At 51.3% G+C, this 23706-nt stretch overlaps 3 protein-coding genes across 3 annotated transcripts; 1 reads left to right on the top strand and 2 right to left on the bottom strand.

The window, feature by feature from the left end:
• Positions 1-344: 344 nt before the first annotated feature.
• On the bottom strand, positions 345-10578 carry CSTF1 (cleavage stimulation factor subunit 1). The gene is made up of 7 exons (XM_066199180.1): positions 9791-10578; positions 8864-9025; positions 8004-8199; positions 6092-6369; positions 5093-5290; positions 4221-4611; positions 345-2621 (listed from the first exon to the last, which is right to left on the bottom strand). The coding sequence occupies exons 1-7, from the start codon at positions 9908-9910 to the stop codon at positions 2362-2364; spliced, it is 1605 nt and encodes a 534-aa protein (XP_066055277.1). The 5' UTR covers positions 9911-10578; the 3' UTR covers positions 345-2361.
• Positions 10579-10840: 262 nt separating this feature from the next.
• AURKA (aurora kinase A) lies at positions 10841-16008 on the top strand. The gene is made up of 9 exons (XM_066199182.1): positions 10841-10889; positions 11034-11121; positions 11778-12057; positions 12533-12632; positions 13257-13448; positions 13658-13796; positions 14144-14292; positions 14870-15044; positions 15314-16008. Exons 2-9 carry the CDS (start codon positions 11068-11070, stop codon positions 15497-15499), a joined length of 1275 nt encoding a protein of 424 aa, XP_066055279.1. The 5' UTR covers positions 10841-10889; positions 11034-11067; the 3' UTR covers positions 15500-16008.
• A 377-nt stretch (positions 16009-16385) lies between these two features.
• On the bottom strand, positions 16386-21591 carry FAM210B (family with sequence similarity 210 member B). The gene is made up of 3 exons (XM_066199183.1): positions 21371-21591; positions 19439-19611; positions 16386-18397 (listed from the first exon to the last, which is right to left on the bottom strand). Exons 1-3 carry the CDS (start codon positions 21545-21547, stop codon positions 18178-18180), a joined length of 570 nt encoding a protein of 189 aa, XP_066055280.1. The 5' UTR covers positions 21548-21591; the 3' UTR covers positions 16386-18177.
• Positions 21592-23706: the final 2115 nt, after the last annotated feature.

Here is a 23706-nt window from a genome sequence, read left to right as displayed (position 1 = left end):
CACCCCTCAGTGACTGTGTCAGGACTTCCCTTTTCCCTCCCCCAGCTCTGCTTCTCCTTGTCTCTCCACCAAAAAAGCCACCAGCACCATCTCCTGCCACCCCTGCCTCTGAAGGGTCACAAACTCACAGAGGAGGAGCAGAGATTAACCCTCAGAAATGTTTAAACAGAGGGAGCTTTTCAAGAGAAAATCAAATTTCATTTTTTTTTTAATTCCACATTCTACATTTTGAGCCTGTAATTGTACCTGACTCAGGTGGAACACAACAAATTCATCATCCCCAAGTCCCAGCCTCCCAGACTGGACCACTTCTCCCTTGTTACACAGAAAACAAACACAACTCCTTCTTTATGTATCAAAGAGCTTTTTAAAAGGCAATCTTTATTTAAATACAGACAAAACCTGTATATCCTCACCAGCCCTTGACAATCCAGCAGCAAGAACCACCTCACATGTAAAAACCCTGACAAAGGCAAGTGCTGAGCTCTGACCCCTCCCAGCTGTGATGCCCAAGAGCTCTGCACCAGGAGGCCTCAAAAAAGTTCAAGTCTCTGCTCAGGCAGATCTCTGGGAGAACAAGGAGTGAATTTTCCAACTTAGGGAAGTTTTAAGCTTCTTAACGATGGGCAGTGGGTTTGTGACTAATTAAAGAAGAATGTAACTGAAGTGCTGTGTAACAGAGATGGATGAAGATTTCTCCGTCAAATGGAACAGCGACATTTCTGAGGTACACGTACAAAAATTCAGATGCACAAGTTTCTGTCTTTGAGAGGATACTAAAGGTCTCTAAGGCAAAATTATTCTCATGTTCATCTGCAGCAGCACTGTGACATTTTAGATGCAATGTGGATATTCCTTAAAACTCTTAGGAATTCATTTTGAGGTCCCCTTTGTTAAGATAAATACAAAAGAGGATGAGATGAAATCGGAGTTTTAACACCAGAACTAGAAGACCATTTCTTGAATTCATCTAAACAACTTAAAATCCTGTTTGAATTCTTATGGCACAACTCAGAACTGAAGGCCTACATGGCCAGCGAACAAAAAACACAAAAAAGAATTCACCAAAACCCCAGAGTGAAAGATACAAACCAGAGCTTTACAAATAATGAATTGTGGCTGAAGGCAGCTTAAGGCTTCATTTAAGTATCTACACCAAGTTCTGCTGCTCTTTGCGTGATGTCTACCAGAGTTCAGTGGGATTGCACAGACACAGCAGAGCACAACGGGCTCCCTCTGCCCAGGAGAGGACACAGCACAGAGCAGAACTGGCTCCCTCTGCCCAGGAGAGGACACAGCACAGAGCAGAACTGGCTCCTCCTGCCCAGGAGAGGACACAGCACAGAGCAGAACTGGCTCCTCCTGCCCAGGAGAGGACACAGCACAGAGCAGAACTGGCTCCTCCTGCCCAGGACAGGACACAGCACAGAGCAGAACTGGCTCCCTCTGCCCAGGAGAGGACACAGCACAGAGCAGAACTGGCTCCTCCTGCCCAGGACAGGACACAGCACAGAGCAGAACTGGCTCCTCCTGCCCAGGAGAGGACACAGCACAGAGCAGAACGGGCTCCCTCTGCCCAGGACAGGACACAGCACAGAGCAGAACTGGCTCCTCCTGCCCAGGAGAGGACACAGCACAGAGCAGAACTGGCTCCCTCTGCCCAGGACAGGACACAGCACAGAGCAGAACTGGCTCCCTCTGCCCAGGAGAGGACACAGCACAGAGCAGAACTGGCTCCTCCTGCCCAGGAGAGGACACAGCACAGAGCAGAACGGGCTCCTCCTGCCCAGGAGAGGACACAGCACAGAGCAGAACTGGCTCCCTCTGCCCAGGAGAGGACACAGCACAGAGCAGAACTGGCTCCTCCTGCCCAGGACAGGACACAGCACAGAGCAGAACGGGCTCCTCCTGCCCAGGAGAGGACACAGCACAGAGCAGAACGGGCTCCCTCTGCCCAGGAGAGGACACAGCACAGAGCAGAACTGGCTCCTCCTGCCCAGGAGAGGACACAGCACAGAGCAGAACTGGCTCCTCCTGCCCAGGAGAGGACACAGCACAGACCTTCTGGCTCCTCTGAGCAGGACACAGTCCCATCATCCTGTCTGTGATCCACACAGGCAGGGGGCAACAAGCCCAGCCCTTCCTGCCAGAATCATTTTCTTCTCCTCCCCTTCCCTTCAGTACAATTAAGAGATGACTTATAAAAAAAATCAAACCACGCACACTAATGAAAAAAATTAGTGTGGGGTGAAGAGTCTCGATATTTGTTCTTCTCCTGCCACGAGTGACAGAATCCAGCGCGACTTCCCCGGAGGCAGCTGCTGGCAGCACCCGCCCTCACCCGGGGCTGGGCAGGTCTCCTCAGTCCGTGGTGGATCTCCTGTACCAGAACCTGGCCCTGTAGTCGTCGCTGCAGGTCATGAAGCCGGGGTTGGTGGGCGAGTGCACGATGCAGCGCACGATGCTGTTGTGGCCCAGCGAGAGCAGGTTCCTGCGCTCGGCCGTGCGCGAGTCCCAGCAGCACAGGCTGATGGTCCTCTCGTCCGGCAGCAGCACGTAATCCTCCGTGTGGTTGAACACTGCCTGAGTCCTGTGCACCTGGCGCCCGCTCAGACCAGCACCTGCACGCAGGAAGCAGAACAGGGACTTTTAGCAACGTTTGGAATAGCTGAGAGTGTCAGTTTCCTACAAAAATGTGTTTTCTCTGCTGTTCAACCACTTCCACAAGCAGCAGGTGACGCAATAATGAATATTCTTTTGTGGCCCTGTCACAGGAGCGGGAAGATTTGAGTCCAGCCTGTATCCGCCCTCCCTGTCACCCTGATTTTTCAGCCTTCTGATTGTTTTCATTTCTACTAGAGCTATCTGATGCTGGTAACAAAAACGAAGACTGATGTTTTTGTAAATGACACATTTGTTTACAAGGACAAATTGATGGACTTCTAAGTTGACCACTGGGGTCAGAGAGGTGTCACTCTCAGCCCCCAATCCCTGAACAGATTCCAAACCCTATAAAAACCCCAAATCATAATAAATTTCCTCTTTCTCTCCTCACTTCTCAACCTGACAGGTGAGTGTGGTTCTTTGGTGTCCTCTAGCGACACATCCCCACCTTGTCCCCAGCCCAGAGCTCTGAGTGCCACCTCTGGGGTTGGGGACTCCAACCCTCCCTGGGCAGCCCCTGCCAAGGCCTGACTGCCCTTTCCATGGGGAAATTCCTGCTGCTGTCCATGTAGACATCCTAAAATTCCTTAAGGGACCGAAGGAATACCTACTTCAGCTGTGCCACGTCCAATCCTTTACCTACAAGAGTATTTTTGCCTTATATTTTTGCACTTTCAGGCTTTCAGCTGTGACCAAGGAGAAAGAACCCACAGAGCCTGATGATCCTTGAGGACTTTTCAGTGCCTTTATCCCACAGCACCTGTTGTATGACCTACACTGGCCATACGTTCAGATAAAACGTGTTTCCTACAGACACTGAGCACTGCACAGATCCCCCCTGGGATCCCGCACAGGTTTCCCGGGAATGTGCTGCTCTCTGCTGGCCGGGAGCAGGAGAGCTGGGCTGTAAAAAGGGACCTACAAACCCCAAAAGCTGCCACACACCATTTCCAGCATCTTTTGTGCTCCTACTGCTTAAACACATCAGTGCTTGACCCCAATGCCTCTCACACAGCTGCTGTCACAACAAAGCTTCCACAGCCTTCATCACTCCCTAAATCCTGCTGAGATCCAAGCATGGCACTGTCAGCATGCTCCAAGGATGATTACCTTGCACACAACTGCATCTTTGGGAAAAATACACAAAAAGGGGAACAAACCAGCTGTGAGTACAAAGTATTTCCAATTACAGAGTATTGCCATACTATAGAGCCACAGACTTAATGGTCAAATCAACCACCCTGAAGTGGCTTCAGTGCTTCTTCTTACTTCTCCCAATTTAGGGAATAACTTCCCTCCAGAACAAAGGCGTGAGCGAGTAACGGTGTCAGAAAATTCCCCAAAATCTACTCAGACTAAAATCCATTTACACTGACACACAGAATCACAGCTTCTCTAATGGAAACGTTTCCAAAAATCTCGGGCAATTCATCCTCAAAGCAGCAGCTTCTCCCCTGCCTTTAGGAACGATTATTTTTCTGACAGCATTCCCAGCCCTGCCATGGCTCAGCACCTGGCAAAGGCGGCGTCTGCAATGTCACCTCCCACACGCATACCTGTGTATTTCACCAGCGTCCGACCAGTGGATATCTCCCAGAGCTTAGCCACAGAGTCTTTCCCACTGGACAAGATATACTTGGAGTTTTTGGAGAAGATAGCAGAGCAGACCTCAGCTCCGTCGTGCGCCTTCTCGAAGGTGGTGATGCAGCGGTTGGAGACGCCGTCCCAGAGCTTGATGCAGCCGTCCTTGGAGCCCGTGACGTACATGTTGGCGCTGGCGTTGTAGTTGACGGAGCAGATGGCGTCCGTGTGCTGGTCCTGCGGGTTGCAGGACACGAAGCACTGGAAGGTGTTGATGTCGTACAGACGGAGCGTCGGGTGCTGGGTGCCCACCAGGATGAAATCCCCCGAAGGGTGGAAGGAGATGGAGCGTAACATCTCTGCTTCCTGCGGGGTTGGAAACGCACGGAGGGGTGAGGAAGGGAAAAAAACAGCTGGACTGGAAGGGTCAACACTGGGGGTGTTAAAGTGCTGAAAAACTACTTCAATGATCAGCACAAACTGGAACGTGTTTCCTGTGGGATTGAAATGACAGGCTGCCTGTGGTTGTATTGTAGTTTTTGTCCTGCAGTGCCCCCTTATTTTGGGATATCACACCCCCACCTAATCCCAAATGCTCCTCCAAAACAAAGAGAACAGAACTGACTTCCACATTAATTCAGATTAGAGTTGGTCTAATGAATAAAAAGCTGAGAGGCTCTAGATTTAAATACAAGTGTCTGTGAGGCACAGAATTAAGACACAATCTCTGTAATGGACCTGGGTGCTCCCGCACCCCTAACCCCTGATCAGCTGAGGCACAGCTCAGCTCACACCACCTCAGCACTCAGAAACACCTGAGCTTTGGCTGCTCTGAGCACTATCTCACCTGGATGTATTTGAAGGCTCTTTTGGCAGAAGGTTTGGAATAATCAAACAATTTAAGAGTGTAGTCCCTTGAGCCAGATGCCAGGATCTGTTCTGTTGGGTGGAAAGCCAAACACGTCACTTCGTCCACGTGATCGTACAGAGTGCGGATCACCGGGTGGTTCTCCATGTTCTGCTGTGCTGTCTCATTCATCATGACCTACAAAAAAAACATTCAACATGTTGCCCTTGGAACATAAAAGTAGGTTTTTGACAGGAAAAGTAGGTTTTAGGCTTGCCAGAGTGGCTGCACAGCAGCTCCTTTCTGACACGACCAGGCACACAATCTGTTCCCTTGGTAATCTGAAGGCCCTTTATAGGTCAACAAATGAGATCCCTGTGTCTTTATGAAGGTCAAAACAACTTGGCTCAAGGACAAACTACTTCAGTAGCAGGGAACTGGTGCAAGAAAATATCATCTTCATAAACAGCCCAAAGCAAAACACTGACTGCTGGAAGAACCAGGAGAAGCTGCACTGAAACTGCAGCTCTTTGCTGAGAATTTGGTGTGTGCTCTGTGCAAAAAAAATCCCACTTTTCATTGCTACCAAGTAACTGCCTTGGAGAAAAATAAAGCAAATCAATGTGTGAAACAGTTCTGAAATACCCAGTGAGAACACGGGTGGCCATGGGGGCTGCAGAGGCCACAAGTGGGTTTAACATGAACTGTGCTCAGTCAACGCAGCCACCATCAGCAGCCAGCAGAAGCCACTCCTGGCTCAGTTCTCTCCCTGCTGCCAGGGGTGACACCAGTGTCCTTGCCCTAGTTCTTCTTCCTTCAAAGGGACTTTATGAGCAGCTGCTGGAGTAGGGAGTATGTTGAGCTGAGTATTTAGTCCAAAACACTGAGGTGGCCACAAGGTACAGACATGACATGGAGAGAACTCCCAGAGCGATTACAACCCCCTATCCCAACAGGCATGGAATGGACAGGATTCCCAGAGCGGTCACTAGCCCTTACCTCGATGGGCATGGCACTCTTGGCCAGCATCCTCTCGGTGTCCAGGATCTTGATGGAGGCATCAGCCGAGCCCGTGGCTATCAGCTGCCCGTCCCTGCTGTAGGTGGCCACCCTGCAGGGCCCTTTGTGGGACGTCACGTAGCAGGTTTCATACTCTGAGGCCTCTGGGGACATGGTCTGAACGTCAGCATCAAACTCCAGGTCGATGCCGGTGCCCGGGGCCACCGTGTCCGAGCGGCCGATGGCGTACTGCACGGCGCTGTCGTCGTTCTCCATGCCTGGGGACACAGCAGGGCACCTCAGGGCTGGGGTGCCTTCCTCAGAGCCTGCCAGGCTCCAGGGAAGGTCTGGGAAAGGCAGGGCACTGTCAGGGCTGGGATCCCTCTCCTCAGAGCCTGCCAGGCTCCAGGGAAGGCCTGGGAAAGGCAGGGCACTGTCAGGGCTGGGATCCCTCTCCTCAGAGCCTGCCAGGCTCCAGGGAAGGTCTGGGAAAGGCAGGGCACTGTCAGGGCTGGGATCCCTCTCCTCAGAGCCTGCCAGGCTCCAGGGAAGGCCTGGGAAAGGCAGGGCACTGTCAGGGCTGGGATCCTCTCCTCAGAGCCTGCCAGGCTCCAGGGAAGGTCTGGGAAAGGCAGGGCACTGTCAGGGCTGGGATCCCTCTCCTCAGAGCCTGCCAGGCTCCAGGGAAGGTCTGGGAAAGGCAGGGCACTGTCAGGGCTGGGATCCCTCTCCTCAGAGCCTGCCAGGCTCCAGGGAAGGTTTGGGAAAGGCAGCCCTGAGGGCAGAGCTGAGCTGGCAGAGCAGGTTTGGTCACACACTGGGAAGTTAGTGAGAGCTGGGCTGCACTGCAGCAGGCACAGCTCCTGGTTAACTCTGGGAATACCCCAGTGAAGGTGGGAAAGTGCCGATAAAAGCACTGAGAATCGGTCACTGACCCTGGACAGGCCTCGGGTCAGTGTCTCACAGGGAAGCAACAAGCTCCAACACTATTACACGAGTTTTAAAGTAAAAAAAGCCTACAGCATTTACTGACTCTTCTCCTATTTTACTGCACTGAAGCCAAACTACCCCAGCATTGCAAGGGAAAAAATTTGCTGCCCTTCAAGCTCACTTCACAGACTTTTATCTTTATTTCCAGGCCAGAGAGCTCAGCACTGGAAGTGGCAACAGGAGAGACACAAGAGTTTTCAGCCCAGCAGTGATCTTTTTGCTGCTTTCATTCTGCTCATTTCAAGTCTAGAATTTGTATTTCAAGCAGATTAGAGGACTGACAGATTTATACCCTCACAAGTCAGCTAGTTCAGGCAGCAGAACCAGTTGAGTTACACACAGTGTCAAGGCCAGAAACCTTCCAGGACCTGGTCAGCTTGTTCCAGCAGCAGCTCAGGGGATTTCCCTGTTCTCCCTACACCGTGGCACTTCCAGAGGGAAGCACAGGGAGAGAACAGCCCTGCTGAGACCCCAGAGTGTGAAGCTGTTTCCTGGGGACCGATAGATAAAAGCCAGCAAAGATTGCCAATGGAAGGACTTGTTCCCTCTCCAACGCTGTCAGGAACAACCAGACAGAAATGATTTATTTCTAAAGTCAGCAGAACAGTGAGGGTGAGATCACACCTGTGGGCTCAGCGATCCCGTTCACTGGGATGTTCTGAGAAGGTCAAAACGCTCACCCTGAGTGTCCTTAGAGGAGTTCAAACAGATCTGGGCACCACTCAGGGATCTGGTTTGTTAATGAAGCAGGAATGCCCTTCAAAAACCCCACAGAGGCAAAGGCTGTACCCAAATGTACGAGTGTTGTGTTGTTAGCAGACACCACCTTTGCATCAAAAGTCTCTTCCCAGTGACACCAACCTCTTAATTCACTGGGCAATTAGAAACTAGACTTTTATGTCAGCTTTTGAGTCCGGCTTACCTAACTTAATTAGGTGCAGCAGTTGTTCAGAGGGTGCACAGACAGACTGTGGTTTGATCTCATTTATCAAGCCATTGGCAATGTTGATGTATCCATCATAGAGCAGCTGACTAATTATCAGTTTGTAAAGTTGCTGACGGTCTTTCAAACTGACTTTTGTCCTATACATTGTGAGCAGGGACTGCCTTGGGGGGGCCTGGAATGAAGAACACAAATCACATACAAGAAGAGTTGCAGGAAACCACCGGAACCTTGGGACAAACCTCAGGGCTGGCACCAAACATTGCCGTGGTTTTGGTGAGATGCAGAGATGGGGGGAAGAAAGCGGCGGGGGGAAGGAGGGGGAAGAGGGAGAGAAAGAAGAGGAAACGGGGAAGAAAAGGCAGGAGAAAGGGAAGGAAAAGGGGAGGAAAAGACAGGAAAAAGGGAACGAAAAGGGGGAGGAAGAGGCAGGAGAAGGGGGAGGAAGAGAGCGGAGAAGAGGGAGGAAGAGAGAAGGGAAAGGGGGAACTAAGGGGCAGGAAAAGAGGGGGGAAAGGGGAGGAAAAACCTGTTGCGCCTGTTTTCTGTGTAAATGAAAACCTCGGCCACAAAGCGAGCCGGCCCGTGCCGAGCAGCACCGGAGCCGGCAGCAGAGCCGCGGCACGAGCCCAGCGAGCCCGGCCGGTGCCGCCGGCGGGCCCGGGCTCCGATGGATGGATGCACGGGGCGCGCAGGGCAGCACCGCGCCGGCCCCGCCGCCCGCCCCGCGCGGGCCCCGCGCCCTCCCCGCCCTCCCGCTGGCCGCGGGCGGCCCGGAGCCCCGCGCGGGGCGGTGCCGGAGCCGCGGGCGGCGCGGCCCCGGCGGTCCCGGTACGTACCGAGCCTTCCTTCTGCCGCCCGCGCTCTGCCCCTAAGATGGCGGCGGGAGCGCGGAGCGCATCGAGCGGCGGCGGCGGCAGCGGCGGGGGCGGCCGGGCCCGCAGGACGCTCCTCCGCGAAGGCTGCTGCATCGAGCGCCCGCACATCGATGGGAGGCGGCTCTTGGGGGGGGGGCGACACAACGGGGCGGCGTCACGTGACCGCCACACCCACCCACCCACCTCCCCCGGGTCACGTGGCCGGGAGGCGGGAGCCCCCCCCCCCCCCCCCCCGGGCAAGGGGAGATGGCGGGGACCCCATTCCCGATCTGGGGGTCCCCATTCCCGCTCCGGGGGTCCCCGGGGTCCCCATCCCCATTCCCGATTCAGGGGTACCGGAGGTCCCGATCCCTATTCCCCCCCTCCTGGCGATCCCGGGGTCCTACTCCCCGTTCCCCCTTCCGGGAGTCCCTTCTCGCCGTTTCTGCCCTTTCCAGGGGTCCCGCTCCCCATTTTCCCCTCCAGGGATCCCGGGGGTCCCTTGTCCCCATTCTTCCCCTTCCAGAGGTCCCGCTCCCCATTCTCCCTTCCAGGGGTCGCTCTCCCCATTCCTCCCCGTCCGGGGATCCCGAGGGTCCATCCCCCCGTTCCCCATGGCGGGGATCCCTCTCCCCATTCCCACTGCCCCGTTCCGGGGGCGGCGGGGCCTTGGCGGAGGCCGCGGAGCCGCGCTCGGGGCGGGCTCGCGGGCGGGGCACGGGGGGAGCCCGGGGCTTCTTTTGTGTCGCAGCCGCAAAGCTCCGGAGCGCCGCTTCCGCCAGACCCCGGATCCCAAACACGGCGACGTGAACGGGCTGGGAATGAAGCGGCCGGCGCTGCCGCCCGGCGCTGCGGGCCGGCCCGGCCCCGTCCCCGGCGCAAACCGTCCCCTCCCCGAGTCCTACTCACGTCAGCCTCGAGAAAGGGCAGCCGCAGCGGGCGCGGGTCGAGCAGCGGGGCTGCCATGCTCGCCATGCCCCGGGGCAGCTGTCGTCTGTCACACGCTGCAGCGACACGGCGACCCGACATCTTCTTTTTACCTATCCTGAACCACTTGTAAACACCAACACACACAACCAGGCTCTCCTCCGCTCTTGTTTTCAGCACACGCGGAGACAGCGAAAAGTTGCCTTGGATCGCAGTTCTTCACGAGCCCCAAGCGCCGAGTGGAGTTTTCCTGGCTCCGCGGCGCCTCGCAGGGACCCGCGGGCTCCGGGCCGGCAGCGCCTCACGGGGCCGCGCTCCTCACGGGGCCGCGTTCGCTGACCGGCCGCGCTGCCGCTGTCCCGGCGCCTCCTCGGGAGCCGCGCGGCTCTGGGCGCTGCCGGGGGCTCAACGCGAGCGGTCCGCGCGTCGCTCGGGCCGGGCCGGGCGGTGCCTTCGCACTCGGCGCTCGCCCTTAAAGCGCTGGCGGCACGTGGCGCTGCCCGGGGCCGCTCGGCCGGGACGCACCGGGAGGCTCCGGCCCTGCTCGGCCCGTCCGGGGGGGCACGCACACAATGGCCCCGCTCGTGCTCGGCCCCTCGCGCGGTGGCAGCAGCGCCGCTCCCCGGCCTGGCCCGGGGGTGGGTGGGGGTGTCTCGGGGAGGGTGTGGCGGGAGCGGGACTGACCTGGCGGCGCTCCGGGGCGCGGAGCGGAGCGGAGGCGGCGGCGGCCACAGGTGGGAGCGCGGCGCGTTACGCGATTTGCGTAGCGGAAGCGGCGGCCGGGCCGGCGGGAAGTGCGCGGGCGGCGCGCGCCGGGGGGCGCGGCGCTACGCAAAGTGCGTAACGCGCCGAGCGCCGACAACGCCGGCGGAGGGGCGGGCGCGGCGCGTGCGCCCCTCGCGGCGCGGCGGAGCGCGCCCGGCGGCCAATGGGCGGGCGGGGCGTCCGCGGAGGAGGCCAATCAGCGTGCGCCGGCCGCGGGAGGGCGGCCAATGGCGGGCGGCGGGGGTTTAAAGGGGTATTTAAGGCGCGGCGGTTTGAATTCAAACAGCTGCGGCGGCCCTGAGGCGGCGGGTCCGGGGTGAGCGCCGGGGCTGGTTGTATGGCGGGTGGGCAGGGGGGGATTGATAAGGGATCGATATCGGTAAGGCGTGGTGATTGATAAGGGACGTGAGGCTTCCCGTGCGCCGCCCACTGATCCCCGCTCGCTCCGTCTCGCCCGCAGCCAGAGCCGAACGTGCCGCTCCCGCTGTGGCGCTATGGACAGGAACATGAAGGAGAACCACGCCGCCCACCCCGGCCGCGCTGCCAAGGTAAAAGTGTGGAATGCGCGGTTTGTGTTCGTCTTCCCGGGCAGCTTCCTCTGCTGGATCGTTGGTCTCCATGCCTGCGAGTTTGCCATTAAAATTCTGCGCCGTTCAGGGAGTGGGGTTTTTAGTGTTTTACTTGGTGGGTACGTTTCTTCCCATCACATATTAACTACAGTTTTCAAATTAGTAATTTATCTTTCAGTAGCTTTTTCTTTGAGAAAACAGCCCAGAGTTGGCTTTTCAAGTTATTATTAATATTAGCATATCTTATTAGATAGGGAAATTCTCCTTATACTTTAAGAATCTTTAAAGGGAAAGCAAGTCTATATAATCAAATTATTTTAGATATAGTTTTTAAAAGCAAGCACTGTGTCAATTCACTGTTGATATACACGTGCAGCAGTGCTCAAGATCACCCTGATTATGTATTTTTTCCACTTAGCAATATAGATGCTTTTCCACTATTTCGCATAAAACCAAATAGGCCTGGTAAGTTTTTGGAACAGCATAAGCGAAATTTCCTTTTCATCAACCACTCAATACATGATTGTTAGTGTTTCCGTTAAATTGCTTTGTGTGATTGTGCCATCCTGAATGAATATCCATAAAGATCGTGGTGTGGTGCTCCTCAATGAACACGTCCTCATTTCTCTCTGAAGGTTGCCAATCCCATCGGGGACGTCCCCAAACGTGTCCCCGTGTCCCAGAACTCAGCCCAGAGCCGCTTACTGACCAGTGGGGCTCCAGCCCGTGTTCTGTGTCCTGCAAACTTCGCCCAGAGAGTTCCTGCACAACCCCAAAAACCTGCACTGACCACCCAAAAGCTGTCCAACAACCAAACAGCGCAGCAGCTCCGACCCAAGCTGACCCAGCAGGCCACTGTGAGACCCCAGGCTGCAAACAAGAGCACTGAGAGACCTCCCCAGGCTGCAGCACCCGGTAATTGTGAGGATGCTTTCCATGTGGTCACAGCTGTGACGCTCAGGGGACTCCTGAAGCTGATCCAGGGACAGTCCTGGAGGGAAGTTCTTGGTTGTGCCCCCAAACAGAAGAGTTCACCTCGGGTGTTAGTGCACCATCCTTGGGAATTCATCTCTAAATTAACCAGTTAAGAGCTTAAATGGTGTTAAAAACTTGCAGGTGCTCAGCAGCCAGCTGGGAGTTAATGGAATTGGCACTCTGACCTCACAGATTTCCCAAGATTCACACACAATAATACTTTTATTTGGGGAGGGGAAAGAATTAATGGGTTTTTATTCTCAGAAAGCTTCTAAATTTACACTTTTGCCAGCACTGTTTCTTTCCCAGCAGTCAGCTATGCTGGGTTGCTTAAAATGTTGTTGAATGGATTCTAAAAGCTGCTTGAGGTGTTTGTGGGTCTGGTTCATAAATTGATTTCCTTCTCTGTACACAGCTAAAAACCCTGAGACAGAAAGCACCTCTAAACAGAAAACTGAAGAGAGTGCCAAGAAGAAAACTGAAGAGACAAAAAAGAAAAGCGAAGAGACTAAAAAGTGAGTTTGATGGCTGAATTCCAGATAAGTGGGCGCTGCTGGGGCTCCCTTGGCTGTGCAGCCTGGTGACCCCCACACTCTGCAGACACAACACAAGGAAAAGCTGCCTTTGACCTGATAATTGTCAGGAACAAGGACTGCCTGTAATCTAGAGAAAACTTTGGGCTAAATGCAGAATAGCTCTTCCCATGGAAGAACACTGATAGCTGCTGCCCCAGGCACGAGATGTACTCCTGAAAACAAAGCCTCCATCATCTGGGCAGGAGGCTGGAGTCTAATTTGGGATGAAACTGGATTTGTTTATGGCAACTTTCAATTGTTTTGCTGTGCCCTGGTGACGTGCCTGGGCTAGGAGTATCTAAAGGAGCCCAGCTTGGTAAACAATCTTCATTTTGTAGTGCTGTGGTTGGTGTAGTGTCTGCAAAAGCTTCAGAAAGGAGAAAAAAAAAAAGCTTTCAGAACTTCCTTTTGAATAATCTCAATGCCTTTATTCTCCTGGTGTTTTCTTAAAGACTAAAATCTAGTCCAGAGCAAAAAGCATCTTTTGAACCAGGAGTGTTGTAAACTGTTTATTTGAGTCAAAGCCAACACAACCATTGAGCTTTTTAAACTTTCTTCTTGCAGAAGGCAATGGTCTCTTGATGATTTTGAAATTGGCCGACCTCTGGGGAAAGGAAAATTTGGGAATGTGTACCTGGCACGTGAGAAACAGAGCAAATTTATTCTTGCCCTGAAAGTGCTCTTCAAAACACAACTTGAGGAAGCTGGTGTAGAACATCAACTACGAAGGGAAGTGGAAATACAGTCTCATCTTAGGTAAAGTCTAGTGACTATTTACTCTGCTTTGTTTGCATCCAAGTAAAGTAACCTTGATTATAATAAGATTTATTTGTGTGCTGTGAGCTGAAGGAACAAGGATGAGCTGAAATTCTCATGCTCACCTTGAAGCTGGGGGGAGCAGGACAAGGAAATAAAATGTTTTGGACAAACCCCTGGTTCAGAAGAACACTGAAATCTCTTTGCAGGCACCCCAACATTCTCAGACTGTATGGCTACTTCCATGATGTGACAAGAGTCTACCTGATCCTGGAGCATGCACCTCGTGGAGAAGTCTACAGGGAACTCCAGAGGCTCACCAAGTTTGATGAGCAAAGAACTGCTACTGTAGGTTGTTCCAGCTTCCTCTCCATTGCTCTGTGTGGCTGGAATTATCTGCAGGATAGAGCCAGCCCTTCAGATCAAGCTGTGTATTCTGCTGGGGGAAACTGAGGTTCATTAGCTGCTAACTGGCATCTGGGCAGGGAATAATTGGGAAAACTTAGTGCTGTGCAGGAATTTATGTTCAGAATTGCTTAATATTGCAAGGCACAGCCTGTATTGCCAGGCTTCAAGGGTTAAGGGATAATTGCTTTAACTTTAAGCTGTAATTATACCTGAAAAAGGCTGTGCTGCAGCCAGGTAACCTCAGGTGACAATGACTGTGGCTTAAAGATTGTTCTTTCTGCACCCAGTACATCACAGAGCTCGCAGACGCCCTCTCCTACTGCCACTCCAAGCGTGTGATCCACAGGGACATCAAGCCAGAGAACTTGCTGCTTGGATCAAATGGAGAGTTAAAAATTGCTGACTTTGGGTGGTCTGTGCATGCTCCATCTTCTAGGTGAGAATTTATTCTCCTGTGCAGTGAAATCCCTCTGTGGTGTCAGGTTTGGTGTCACACGGCTGTGAGAGGGAGGTGTGTGGGGAATTCCTGAAATACTGGGGAAAAAGATTGCTACAACAAAGGGAAAACGGCAACAAAGGTCCCAACAGGTGACTGGTATGACAGAGGAGTGCTGTTAGACTGGGTTTTAGTTCAAACCATGCTGACCCTGAAAGGGAGGTTGGTGTAGGGTTACTGTGGTCCCTGAGATGACAAACCTGCCTTTGGACTCAAACATGACACTGGCAGTTTGGTTATTTCTTAGTGGGAAATTGCACCTGACAAGGGAGGAACAGATTAGTTCTAGCGAGTGGCGTGAAAAAAGGAGCTCAGACTGATTGCAGGGACTGAGATACTTTCAGGAGAAGTTGAAAATGTCCTGCTGGCTTTTCTTTCCCAGCTGTTCTGGTGGTGCTGAGTCCATTCCGGTGGATTGCACTGAGGTACAGATGATTGCCAGCATTAATTCTTATCTGGCTTTTGAAATAGATCCTCTAATTACCTTTATCAATAATTAACTTGGACTTTTCTTCAGGAGAACAACTCTCTGTGGGACACTTGACTACCTGCCTCCCGAAATGATTGAGGGAAGAACACATGATGAAAAGGTGGATATTTGGAGTCTGGGAGTTCTGTGCTATGAATTCCTTGTGGGGAAACCACCTTTTGAAACACAAACCTATCAAGACACCTACAGAGCTATTTCCAGGGTAAGTGCCAGTGCTTTATCTGGATTAGCTGGGTCATGCTTTTAGTTTTAGAAAGGTTTCAGCAAATTTAAGTTTGAAGCATAATGAAAACAAACACAATAATAGACAAATACTTCCACAAGCAGTGAGAGTCTTCAAAGGTGCACAGCCTGCAAGGCTGGCACAGCTTTCTAGGTGTAACTTGGAGGTCGAGTAAAGCCCTTTGGTTTTATAGTTTGGTTATTGCTAAAGAACTTTTGCATCATTTTCAATGTCCTTTCTTCCCTTAGGTGGAATTCAAGTTTCCCCCGTTTGTAACGGAAGGTGCGAGGGATTTAATTTCCAAGCTGCTGAAGCACAACCCCTTCCATCGCCTGCCCCTGAAGGATGTTCTGCTCCATCCCTGGATCACTGCAAACTCTACCAAGATTCCCAGCAGCAGGAACAGTGATGGTGCTGCCCCATCCAAAACATAGCTTGAGGAGGGTGACTTGTGGGATCAACAAGAAGAGCCTCGTACTGTGACTACTGTAATGCTTACAATAGGAAAAGCAGGTCTTGGAATCTAGTGGCAATTGGGATGCAAATCCTTGGGTTGGCTGGTGTCTTAAACTCGAATTGCAGCGTAAAATTATTTGACTTCTAGCTGGAGCTAATGGAATATTTAATGTACTTGAAATCAGTTCCACGTGGGCCAGGTTTGCTGATGTAAGTATGAAGCTGTTGGAGGCTCTTGTGCTGAAAATGGTTCGTTGTTTCACCACAAGGAAGTTGTTGCTGTGGCTCATGGAACAGTGCAATATCCTGGAGATGCCTGCTCCTCCCTCCCTGGCCTGCTCAGGGTCTGACCTGTGGTGTAACCTGCAACTGAGCGAGGTGAATGCCGCCTTCAAATGTTCGAAAAATGATGTGGCAATTAGTTTTGTCTCTAGTTTTAAATGTGAGCACTCAATTTGTAAAATAAAGACTTGTTATATTGCACCCAGCAGGGTGTGAGGTTCCTTGTGGTACTGCACAGCTGAACTCCTGGTCCTGGAGGTGAATTCCCAAAGTCTCATTTCTGCCTCTGTCAGAAAGGAAGCTCCAGGTGCTGGTACCACTCAGTCATTCACCATCCCACAATCCCAAATTAGAATTGCAAGGTATATACCGGATGTGTTGCTACTTAACCTGCTTGGTTTATTGAGAGCTTGGCCTGCTCTGTCCTTTTTCCAATGAATTTATTCAAAGATCTCCCATCTGATAACATTTTCCAGCCCTTTCTCTCAGAAGTAACACAAGTAACCACACCAGATGTTTATGACATTCCTTAAAAGGGACCATGTGTCCAAAATCAAGACCAACTCTTTTCCAGTAAAACTCTTTGAGCAAACTAAGAGAAAGCAGTTTATTGTCTTTTCAGAATAAGATTTTGCTATTTTACAAACGATTTTAAAAAATGATCCTTCTACAAGCAAGGATTCCAGAATTCAAAATAGATTCTTGACTTAATTTAAAATATACTTTGCAAAAAAAACTTCATCTAAACAAACTGCCAGTAGTTTATACAACCACATAAGTAATCAGAATTCTGGCCATAATTTATATGAAGCTGTTTCTTTACAGCAAGAAAACTCTCCAGTTTAGTGCTGGTGCCTTCTACTGATGTTTAGGTACATTTATTTTAAATTATTTCAGCTTTACATATGATTTTGAAAAAGAAACTTTGACTATTCCTTCTCAGAAATTATTCTAACTGAAGTAAACAAGGCTGCCTCAGAGTTATTTTGGAATTCTTATCCTTGGTCCTCACGAAACCCGGCACTTTCTGTGGGGGGAAGGAGTTAAGGTGCAATTTAATGTTCTGGCTGAGGGCAGGCAAAGAGGCTGCTCATAACAAGAAGTTCTTTGCTCCTTTCCCCCCTCAGTCAACTCTCATCAAAACTCCACACTTCCTTCCTCTCTCTTCATTAAATTTTAGGAAATGTTAAAAGCATCAGGGTCTTTTCCTGCTATTTTACTTAAATCAGAGTTCTGTATGAACAGATCTGTCAGAGCCACCTTGGGGTAAGCACAAAGATAACTCAGGAAAGGGCAGCCAGCAGGTCCCAGCTCTTACTCAAACCCTCACAGCAGCACACAGCCCAGGCTTACTCCAGTGTGACACTAATTTATCTGGTTTGGGATCAGCCTTCAGGTTAACTGGAAGGTGCAATGTGGATGTCCACATCTGTAACTACATTCTAACACCACTGTCCTCACAGGGAAAGGCAAAACCCCTGGGAACTGGAATGTTTGGACTTCAGGTGCAGATCTGAGTTTCACCCACAGGAGGAAAAAGCTGCTGGGGTTAGTTTTAGGATTTAAAAAAAAAAAAGTTTCCAATACAAAGCCAGATGTCAAAATATTAAACCCCCCAGCTTCTCTCTGCCTTGATGCTGTTTGGAGTATGTTCCCACAGGTAATTGCGGTTACATTGATTTCAGTAGACTCAGGATTTCTTCTGAGTCTACAGACATTTACAGAACAAAAGGACTTTAGTAAGGCTGGCTCCCAGCCAGCACATTTTCAACCAATAAAATCTGGGACTGTGGAAGCACTGCACGTAGTTTCAGAACAGTGCTTCACCTATTGTGACTAAACCAATTATGACTGCAATAATTAATCTGAAAGGTACTCCTACTGAAGTGAATTCAGTGTGTTGCAGTGCAAGGGCTGTAATAAAAGCTTCTTCTAGCAGAAGAAACACCCACCTGCCACTTTAGATTCCAGTACATACTCTTATCAAGAGAACTGCCCATGTAGTGAGATGTTGTTTATTCTGCTGGAAAGAGAATCTCACAGTTTCTCAGCTACACAATGATAAATGAATGCTATGACTCTGTTTTGAGAAGAAAAAAAAAAAGAAGGCTCAAAAAGCTGGATTACAAAGACCCAGAACTGTGCTCATTGTCAAGCACTGCTATTCCCACCTGAAGTGCAAACCACATCCCACTTGAACAGGTTTTTCCTGAGAACAAGCGGCAAAAGGGAGAGACAAGGACAGCACTTTTCACAGTGACATTTACCTGAACGAACAAGTAAGAAACCCAAGCTGAGATCAACCTGAACCCAAAAAAAAGTCTTTTAAAAAAGAAACTTTTCACCTGAAGAGCCCCAGAGAGGCAGGCAGGGCTCAGGGGCTGGAGGCAGGGGGGGGTTTGAAGATGCCGACCTTGCGGCAGTAGCGCACCAGGAGGGGCACAGACACCACGGTGATGCTGATGCGCACGGGGGCGAAGAGCTTGTGCACAGCATAGGCCAGCACGAAGGTGCTGGTGCCAGCTGCCATCCTGGACTGCAGGGAGGCCTCACTGAAGCCCAGCTTGAACAGCACCGCGCTCATGTCCACGCCGCTGCGGGAACAGGAGATGTTGCTTTAGGTTAAACCATAAAAATATAAAATGCTGATTTTGTTGACAAAATTTAGTGTGTCACGATTCCTACTCAGCCTTTAGAGAAAGAATTTATCTGCAAAGGAATTCTTAGAAAGTTCCCGTGGATTTGTGTTGGAATTTCATCTTCAAATTTGACATCGAACTCTATTCTCTACCCTGGGGAAATTTATCACCTAAGCACAGAACGATGCAAACCAGGTGAGGTACTTGTCAGGCTTAGTGTTCTAACACTAAAATGTGTACAAAATGACAAATTATCTAAGCAAGTGAAATGGTAAGGATCTCAAATGGGCATTATCCACCAAATTCATTAATACAGACACAGCAGATTTCATCAGGGATTCAACCATACCTAAAGGAAAAGAAATGTTGTCACCCTGTGCCACAATGTAGTAAACAGGAGAAATCAGGCATTCACATATTCCCCCTGGAGTCAGGAGGAAGCAGCAGGGAATGTTCGGGGTGAGAACACATTCTCCTGTCTCCTCAGCTGGAATACTCCTCCTGTAACTGATGCATTCCCACAAAGCCACACACACAGTTCCCCACCTGACTCCTGCACTGTTCCCTCACATTTTCACTCTGATCCTGTTCTAGTGGCTGTTATTTTCTGCAGTTCAACTGCACAAACTGTGTTCAACACCCAGAAGAACAGGTTTATCTCTAAGGCCCAGCACTTCTGCATGGCTCTATCTCTCCAGACCAGGCAAGAACAAAAACTATCTGCAAAACAAATACATTTTCTGCCCGGTCAGTTATGTTGGTGCTGTGTCTGCTGTTTTCCCTGCTGATGACCAAAATGACCACGTGCAACTCTCTTGTCTCATGCCCGATGGGAGATCAGGTCCATTTATGGACCCATCCATGCTCAAAATTCAGGAGGCAACTATAGATCCAATAGGCATAAAGTGCCTGTCTCCTGCCAGAGATAAGCACAAAGGGAAATGTATTTTATCTTCCACACTGCCTAGAGGTGACAGGCAGCTGTAGGAACCTCACCTTGACACAGCCAGGTAGAAGATTCCCAGAGATACTAAAGAAATTCCAATGTGGAAAGAAACCCCGACAGCACCGTATTCTTTAAAAACTTGTTTCAGCTGCTGGGACTTGTTGAGTTTCTTGTTTTCAGCACTGGGATCAGTGGCTGTCTTTTTGAGGGGTTCACCTGCATCCTAAAAAGAAAACAATTAAAAGCATTTCTTAGCATTACACACAAGATCATATTACAGTTAGCTGAAGTAATTAAGGAAGCGTCTTGCACACAGAGTGATTTGGGGAGACAGTAACTCACTTCTTTTCCACATCAGCACAGCAGATGCTGTGGCAGAGCCCAGACAAGCTCCCTTCTCCCAACTATTCCTGCCATAGGAATGCACCGAGCCTGGTGTAAATTCTTACACAATTCAGGTTTCATAATTAAAACCAGATTATTCGATCCAAATGTGTGCCAAGGCACACCCACACAGCTGCCGGGGCCACGGGACTGAGGTGTGAGAGCTATTTGCTTTACCCAGTGCATCCTTGGAGCACAGCTCCTTGTTCCAGCCAGTGGCACTGGAAACCCACCTGGTCCCACTTAATAACAGCCCACTGATGGAAGAGATCCAGCGTTTAAGTTTTATAAATCACCATAAATCGATGAGCTGATCAAAGGGAGAAGTGCAACTGTTGACAGCAACAAGCAACTCTGTTGCCACCGTGCAGACAACAACTGCAGGGTCACGCCAGGGCTGGTGTCAAGAGCCCAACAGCACTGGAAACGTTTGTCACAGTAGAAATCATCGACAGATTTTTATTTGGGTACTTTTCAAATGCAGAATTTCATTCCAGGAACTTCATGCTAAGCCCTATCCTAAAGAAATCTGAAAAGAAATCAAAGGAGGGCAGCTGTGTTGGCAGCCCGTGGAAACCCCTCCACGCAGGCCAGAGAAGAAATCCTGACAGGAAGAAAACATTTCCACAAAACCCTCAGGATTTGGCTCTAATTAGTCAGCAATAGTCAGGAAAGATTAGCGGAGTGCTTTCTTTCCAGCCGAGCTCAGCGGTGACAATGTGACAGCCACCACAGGACAGGTACGGCCACCAAGTGCCTGCCACTGCGGTTCCGAGGCACACAAATTAGAAGAAAAACATTCTTGATTATTCTTGGACTCATTAAGGTTGCTAATTAGCACAACACACAGTCTCACAACCCTCGTGGTAAGCACACCACCCTCCCAAACCCTCCTTTCTTCGCCGCTTTTCCCTTTCGTAATTATTTGTGTTACTTTGTAGTTAATTTTGACGGGAAGTCATACAAATACAGCAACAGGGAATTGTGCAGCTCAGCTTATCCTGATTCTTGTCGTTTTAAAATTTTCAAGCATCATGGATGATTTTAGATGTTTCTTTTGCGGCTCATGAGCTCTGGGTCTTACAGATGGATCATCAGGAGTGAAAAATTGCTTCTGACCTTCCAAGTCCATCCCAATTCACCCATATCCGCAGGCTCACACATCAGGAATGGTATTGAAGCAAAATGTAAAAAAAGAACCACTTCAACAGATATTATTTGGAGTGTAGCCAGGGCAGTCATGTATAAAGTCCACCTTAGCAAGTAAAGCTGCTGCCTATTTCCATGTTACCCTACGACAATATTTCAGCTAAAAGGCCGATTTTATTCGCGTCACTCAAGCGATTTAAAGCATGAAAACACACCTAAACCACTTCGCACCGAGGAAATCGCTCCGCAGAAATCAAACCGCAGAAAGCCCACAGGGACAGACAACGTGCCCACCCAGCGGGCGCAAACCCGCTCCCACGGGAACGCGGGACAAACACGATAAAATAAAATAAAATAAAATAATAATAATAAAAAAAACAACCTTAAAGACACTCCCAAAAAGCTGCGGAGCGCTTGGAGATCAGGGCGGCCCCTCAGCCCTCACGTACCTTGGCGTTGTAGCGGAGCGGGCCCGGCGCCGGCGGGAGCGCGGCCCAGGCGGGGCGGGCGGCGCGGGCCGGGGGGACACGGGCCGGCAGCGGGGACGGCAGCGGGGACAGCGCCGGGGACAGCGCCGGTGACAGCAGCGGGGACAACGCCGGGGACAGGCGGCACAGGCGGTACATGGCGGCCCCGCCGGCACACGGCAGCGGCCCGGCCCCCCGAGCGGCATGACGGGCCGGGCACACGCCCCGACCGCCTCCTTAAAGCCGCAGCGCTCGCCTTGGCGAGGCGGCGATGGTTCCCGTGCCCAGCCCGGCCTCGGGCGCTTCCCACCCTCCCCAACCTCACGGGCAAGAATTTCCTCCTAAAATCCAACCTAATCCTTCCCTCTTTCACTTTGAAGTCATTTCCTCTCGCAGTGTCTCTCCAGGCACAAAGAGCTCACGGAATATCCTCAGCTGGGCTGGACCCACAAGGATGATCCGGTCCAGCTCCTGGCTGTGCACAGGACGCCCCAACGATCCCCAACAAACGAGAGGGATAATTCCTCAGGAACTGCAGGGACGTGGCTTCATGGCTTCGCATGTAGAGAGGGGAAATGCACTCCCCAGCCACCCCACCCTGGGCATCCCTGGCAGCGCTGTCCAAACTCTCCTGCAGCTCTGGCAGCCTCGGCGCCGTGCCCATTCCCTGGGGAGCCTGGGCAGCGCCCGGCACCCTCTGGGGGAAGAACCTTGCCCAAAATCCAACCTAACCCTCCTTGGCACAGCTCCGGCTGTTCCCTGGGTCCTGTCACAAGTGCAGCCCCTTGCACGTGGCTGAACTCCACTCGCACAGTCTCACCTCTGAACCTTTCCAGGTCCCTCGGTGCCATCCCATTCCTCCAGTGCATGGCCACGGGAGCTGTCAGCAAACTTGCAGAGCGTGCCCTCGTAACTAACCACAAGGGTTTCATCCCTGCATTTTCCCAAAAAGGCTCTGTGCCGTCGCAGACACGGCTGCTCGTGACAGGGTGAAGGGGGAATATCCCTGACATGCATCCCGAGGCCGAGCCCCAGCAATGAAACCCTGCTCTCTCCCAGCTCTGAAGCCTTTCCTCCTCAGGCACGCTGTGTTTCCGCAGCCCTGTGGGCACACGGCCCTGAGGACAATGGGAGAGGTGTGTGGGATAAATAGGATGGATAAATAGGATGGATTCCTTCTGGAATAACTCTCAGTTGAGGAGCACAGAGAAGAGTTTCCCAGGACAGCACGGAGTGGTGAAGTGCTGGTGGGTGGCTCTTGTTGAGTGCAAGGCACCACAGAACAGATGGATTTCAGGGAGCATCTCAGGGGAAGAGAGGCAGAGAGCTTTGCTTGCATTGAAACGATCTGTTCTGTCTCAACAGCGCTGCCAGTTCCAGGGCTTTACACTGCCTGTAGTGCTTGCTTGGTAAATCCAGCCCCTCTCTGACTGCTTCGGAGAAGAATAGCTTCTCAGAACACAATTTCAATGTTTATTCCTGCTCCAAAGCAGTTTGCTGGGTGCTTTCTGTGATTGTTTACACACCAACACCACGGGCGCAGACAGATGATATTGGCATGGCTGTGCTCTGAGCAGAGCACACACTACGAGTCTGTCCTTTTTCTTTCTGAATAATAGAAAAGCCCCAGGAGTTCATTCTGGTCTCAGTAAAGGAGGTGTCGGTGGCAGCTCTGGGCTCTGCACAGGGACACTGGGCACTCTCCTGCGTCTGTCTGGCAGATCCATCAGAGCCCTTGTGGGACAGACACCACACGGAGCTGCTCTGCTGTGGCAGATGTGTTGCTGCTGCTGGACATCCAAAAATCCTGGGCAAGTGCAGAAAAGAGCAGGAGGTCACTTAATGAGGCGTGAAAGCATTAGGGCTGGCTGTTGTATATGCCCAGCCTGGCTGTCCGCTGCCTCCGAATCTCAGTGGGTGGTTTTGCTTGGAAGCAGGAAGGAACAATATGATAAACACCCAGTGGAAAAGGAGCAAACACCCAGGCTGGAGGCACCTTAGTGTGAGCATGGTTTCTAAGTGCAGGGAAAAAGACATTAGCTCTGTCCTGCTCATTGTAACTAATGCAAAGGGAAGAAGGCTGGAGAAACAGATCAAGAAAAGGCTTCTGCGCAGACACACGTATTTACAAAAACATCTCAAAATGTTTTGGTGTCTACAATAAATATAAGATAAACTGAAAAATGGGATGCTGCGAAATGCTAAAAAATACCCAGATCTCAACAGGGTTTTCTGCAGTCCTGCAACAAGAGCATGGGGTGTGGAGATGTGAACCCCAGTTCCAGATGGCTCCGGGATGTGCTATTTAAAAATAAACC

Source organism: Chamaea fasciata, unplaced genomic scaffold (assembly GCF_029207755.1).
Source record: "Chamaea fasciata isolate MVZ Bird 193981 ecotype frontalis unplaced genomic scaffold, bChaFas1.0.hap1 SCAF_17, whole genome shotgun sequence".
NCBI classification, from domain to species: domain Eukaryota; kingdom Metazoa; phylum Chordata; class Aves; order Passeriformes; family Sylviidae; genus Chamaea; species Chamaea fasciata.
This window is presented reverse-complemented; position numbering and strand designations above follow the sequence as displayed.

Bases quoted from the DNA above. Each gene is read 5' to 3' on its own strand.
- CSTF1 (XM_066199180.1), bottom strand. From the start codon at position 9,910: ATGTCGGGTCGCCGTGTCGCTGCAGCGTGTGACAGACGACAGCTGCCC. The intron at 9,026-9,790 runs GTGAGTAGGACT...CCCCCCCCCAAG, and splicing joins TGCCCTTTCTCGAGGCTGAC to AGCCGCCTCCCATCGATGTG. The intron at 8,200-8,863 runs GTACGTACCGGG...TCTTCATTCCAG, and splicing joins GGCGGCAGAAGGAAGGCTCG to GCCCCCCCAAGGCAGTCCCT.
- AURKA (XM_066199182.1), top strand. From the start codon at position 11,068: ATGGACAGGAACATGAAGGAGAACCACGCCGCCCACCCCGGCCGCGCT. The intron at 13,797-14,143 runs GTAGGTTGTTCC...TTCTGCACCCAG, and splicing joins ATGAGCAAAGAACTGCTACT to TACATCACAGAGCTCGCAGA. The intron at 14,293-14,869 runs GTGAGAATTTAT...ACTTTTCTTCAG, and splicing joins GTGCATGCTCCATCTTCTAG to GAGAACAACTCTCTGTGGGA.
- FAM210B (XM_066199183.1), bottom strand. From the start codon at position 21,547: ATGTACCGCCTGTGCCGCCTGTCCCCGGCGTTGTCCCCGCTGCTGTCA. The intron at 19,612-21,370 runs GTACGTGAGGGC...TTTTCTTTTTAG, and splicing joins CGCTCCGCTACAACGCCAAG to GATGCAGGTGAACCCCTCAA. The intron at 18,398-19,438 runs GTGAGGTTCCTA...CTGTTCCCGCAG, and splicing joins TTCTACCTGGCTGTGTCAAG to CGGCGTGGACATGAGCGCGG.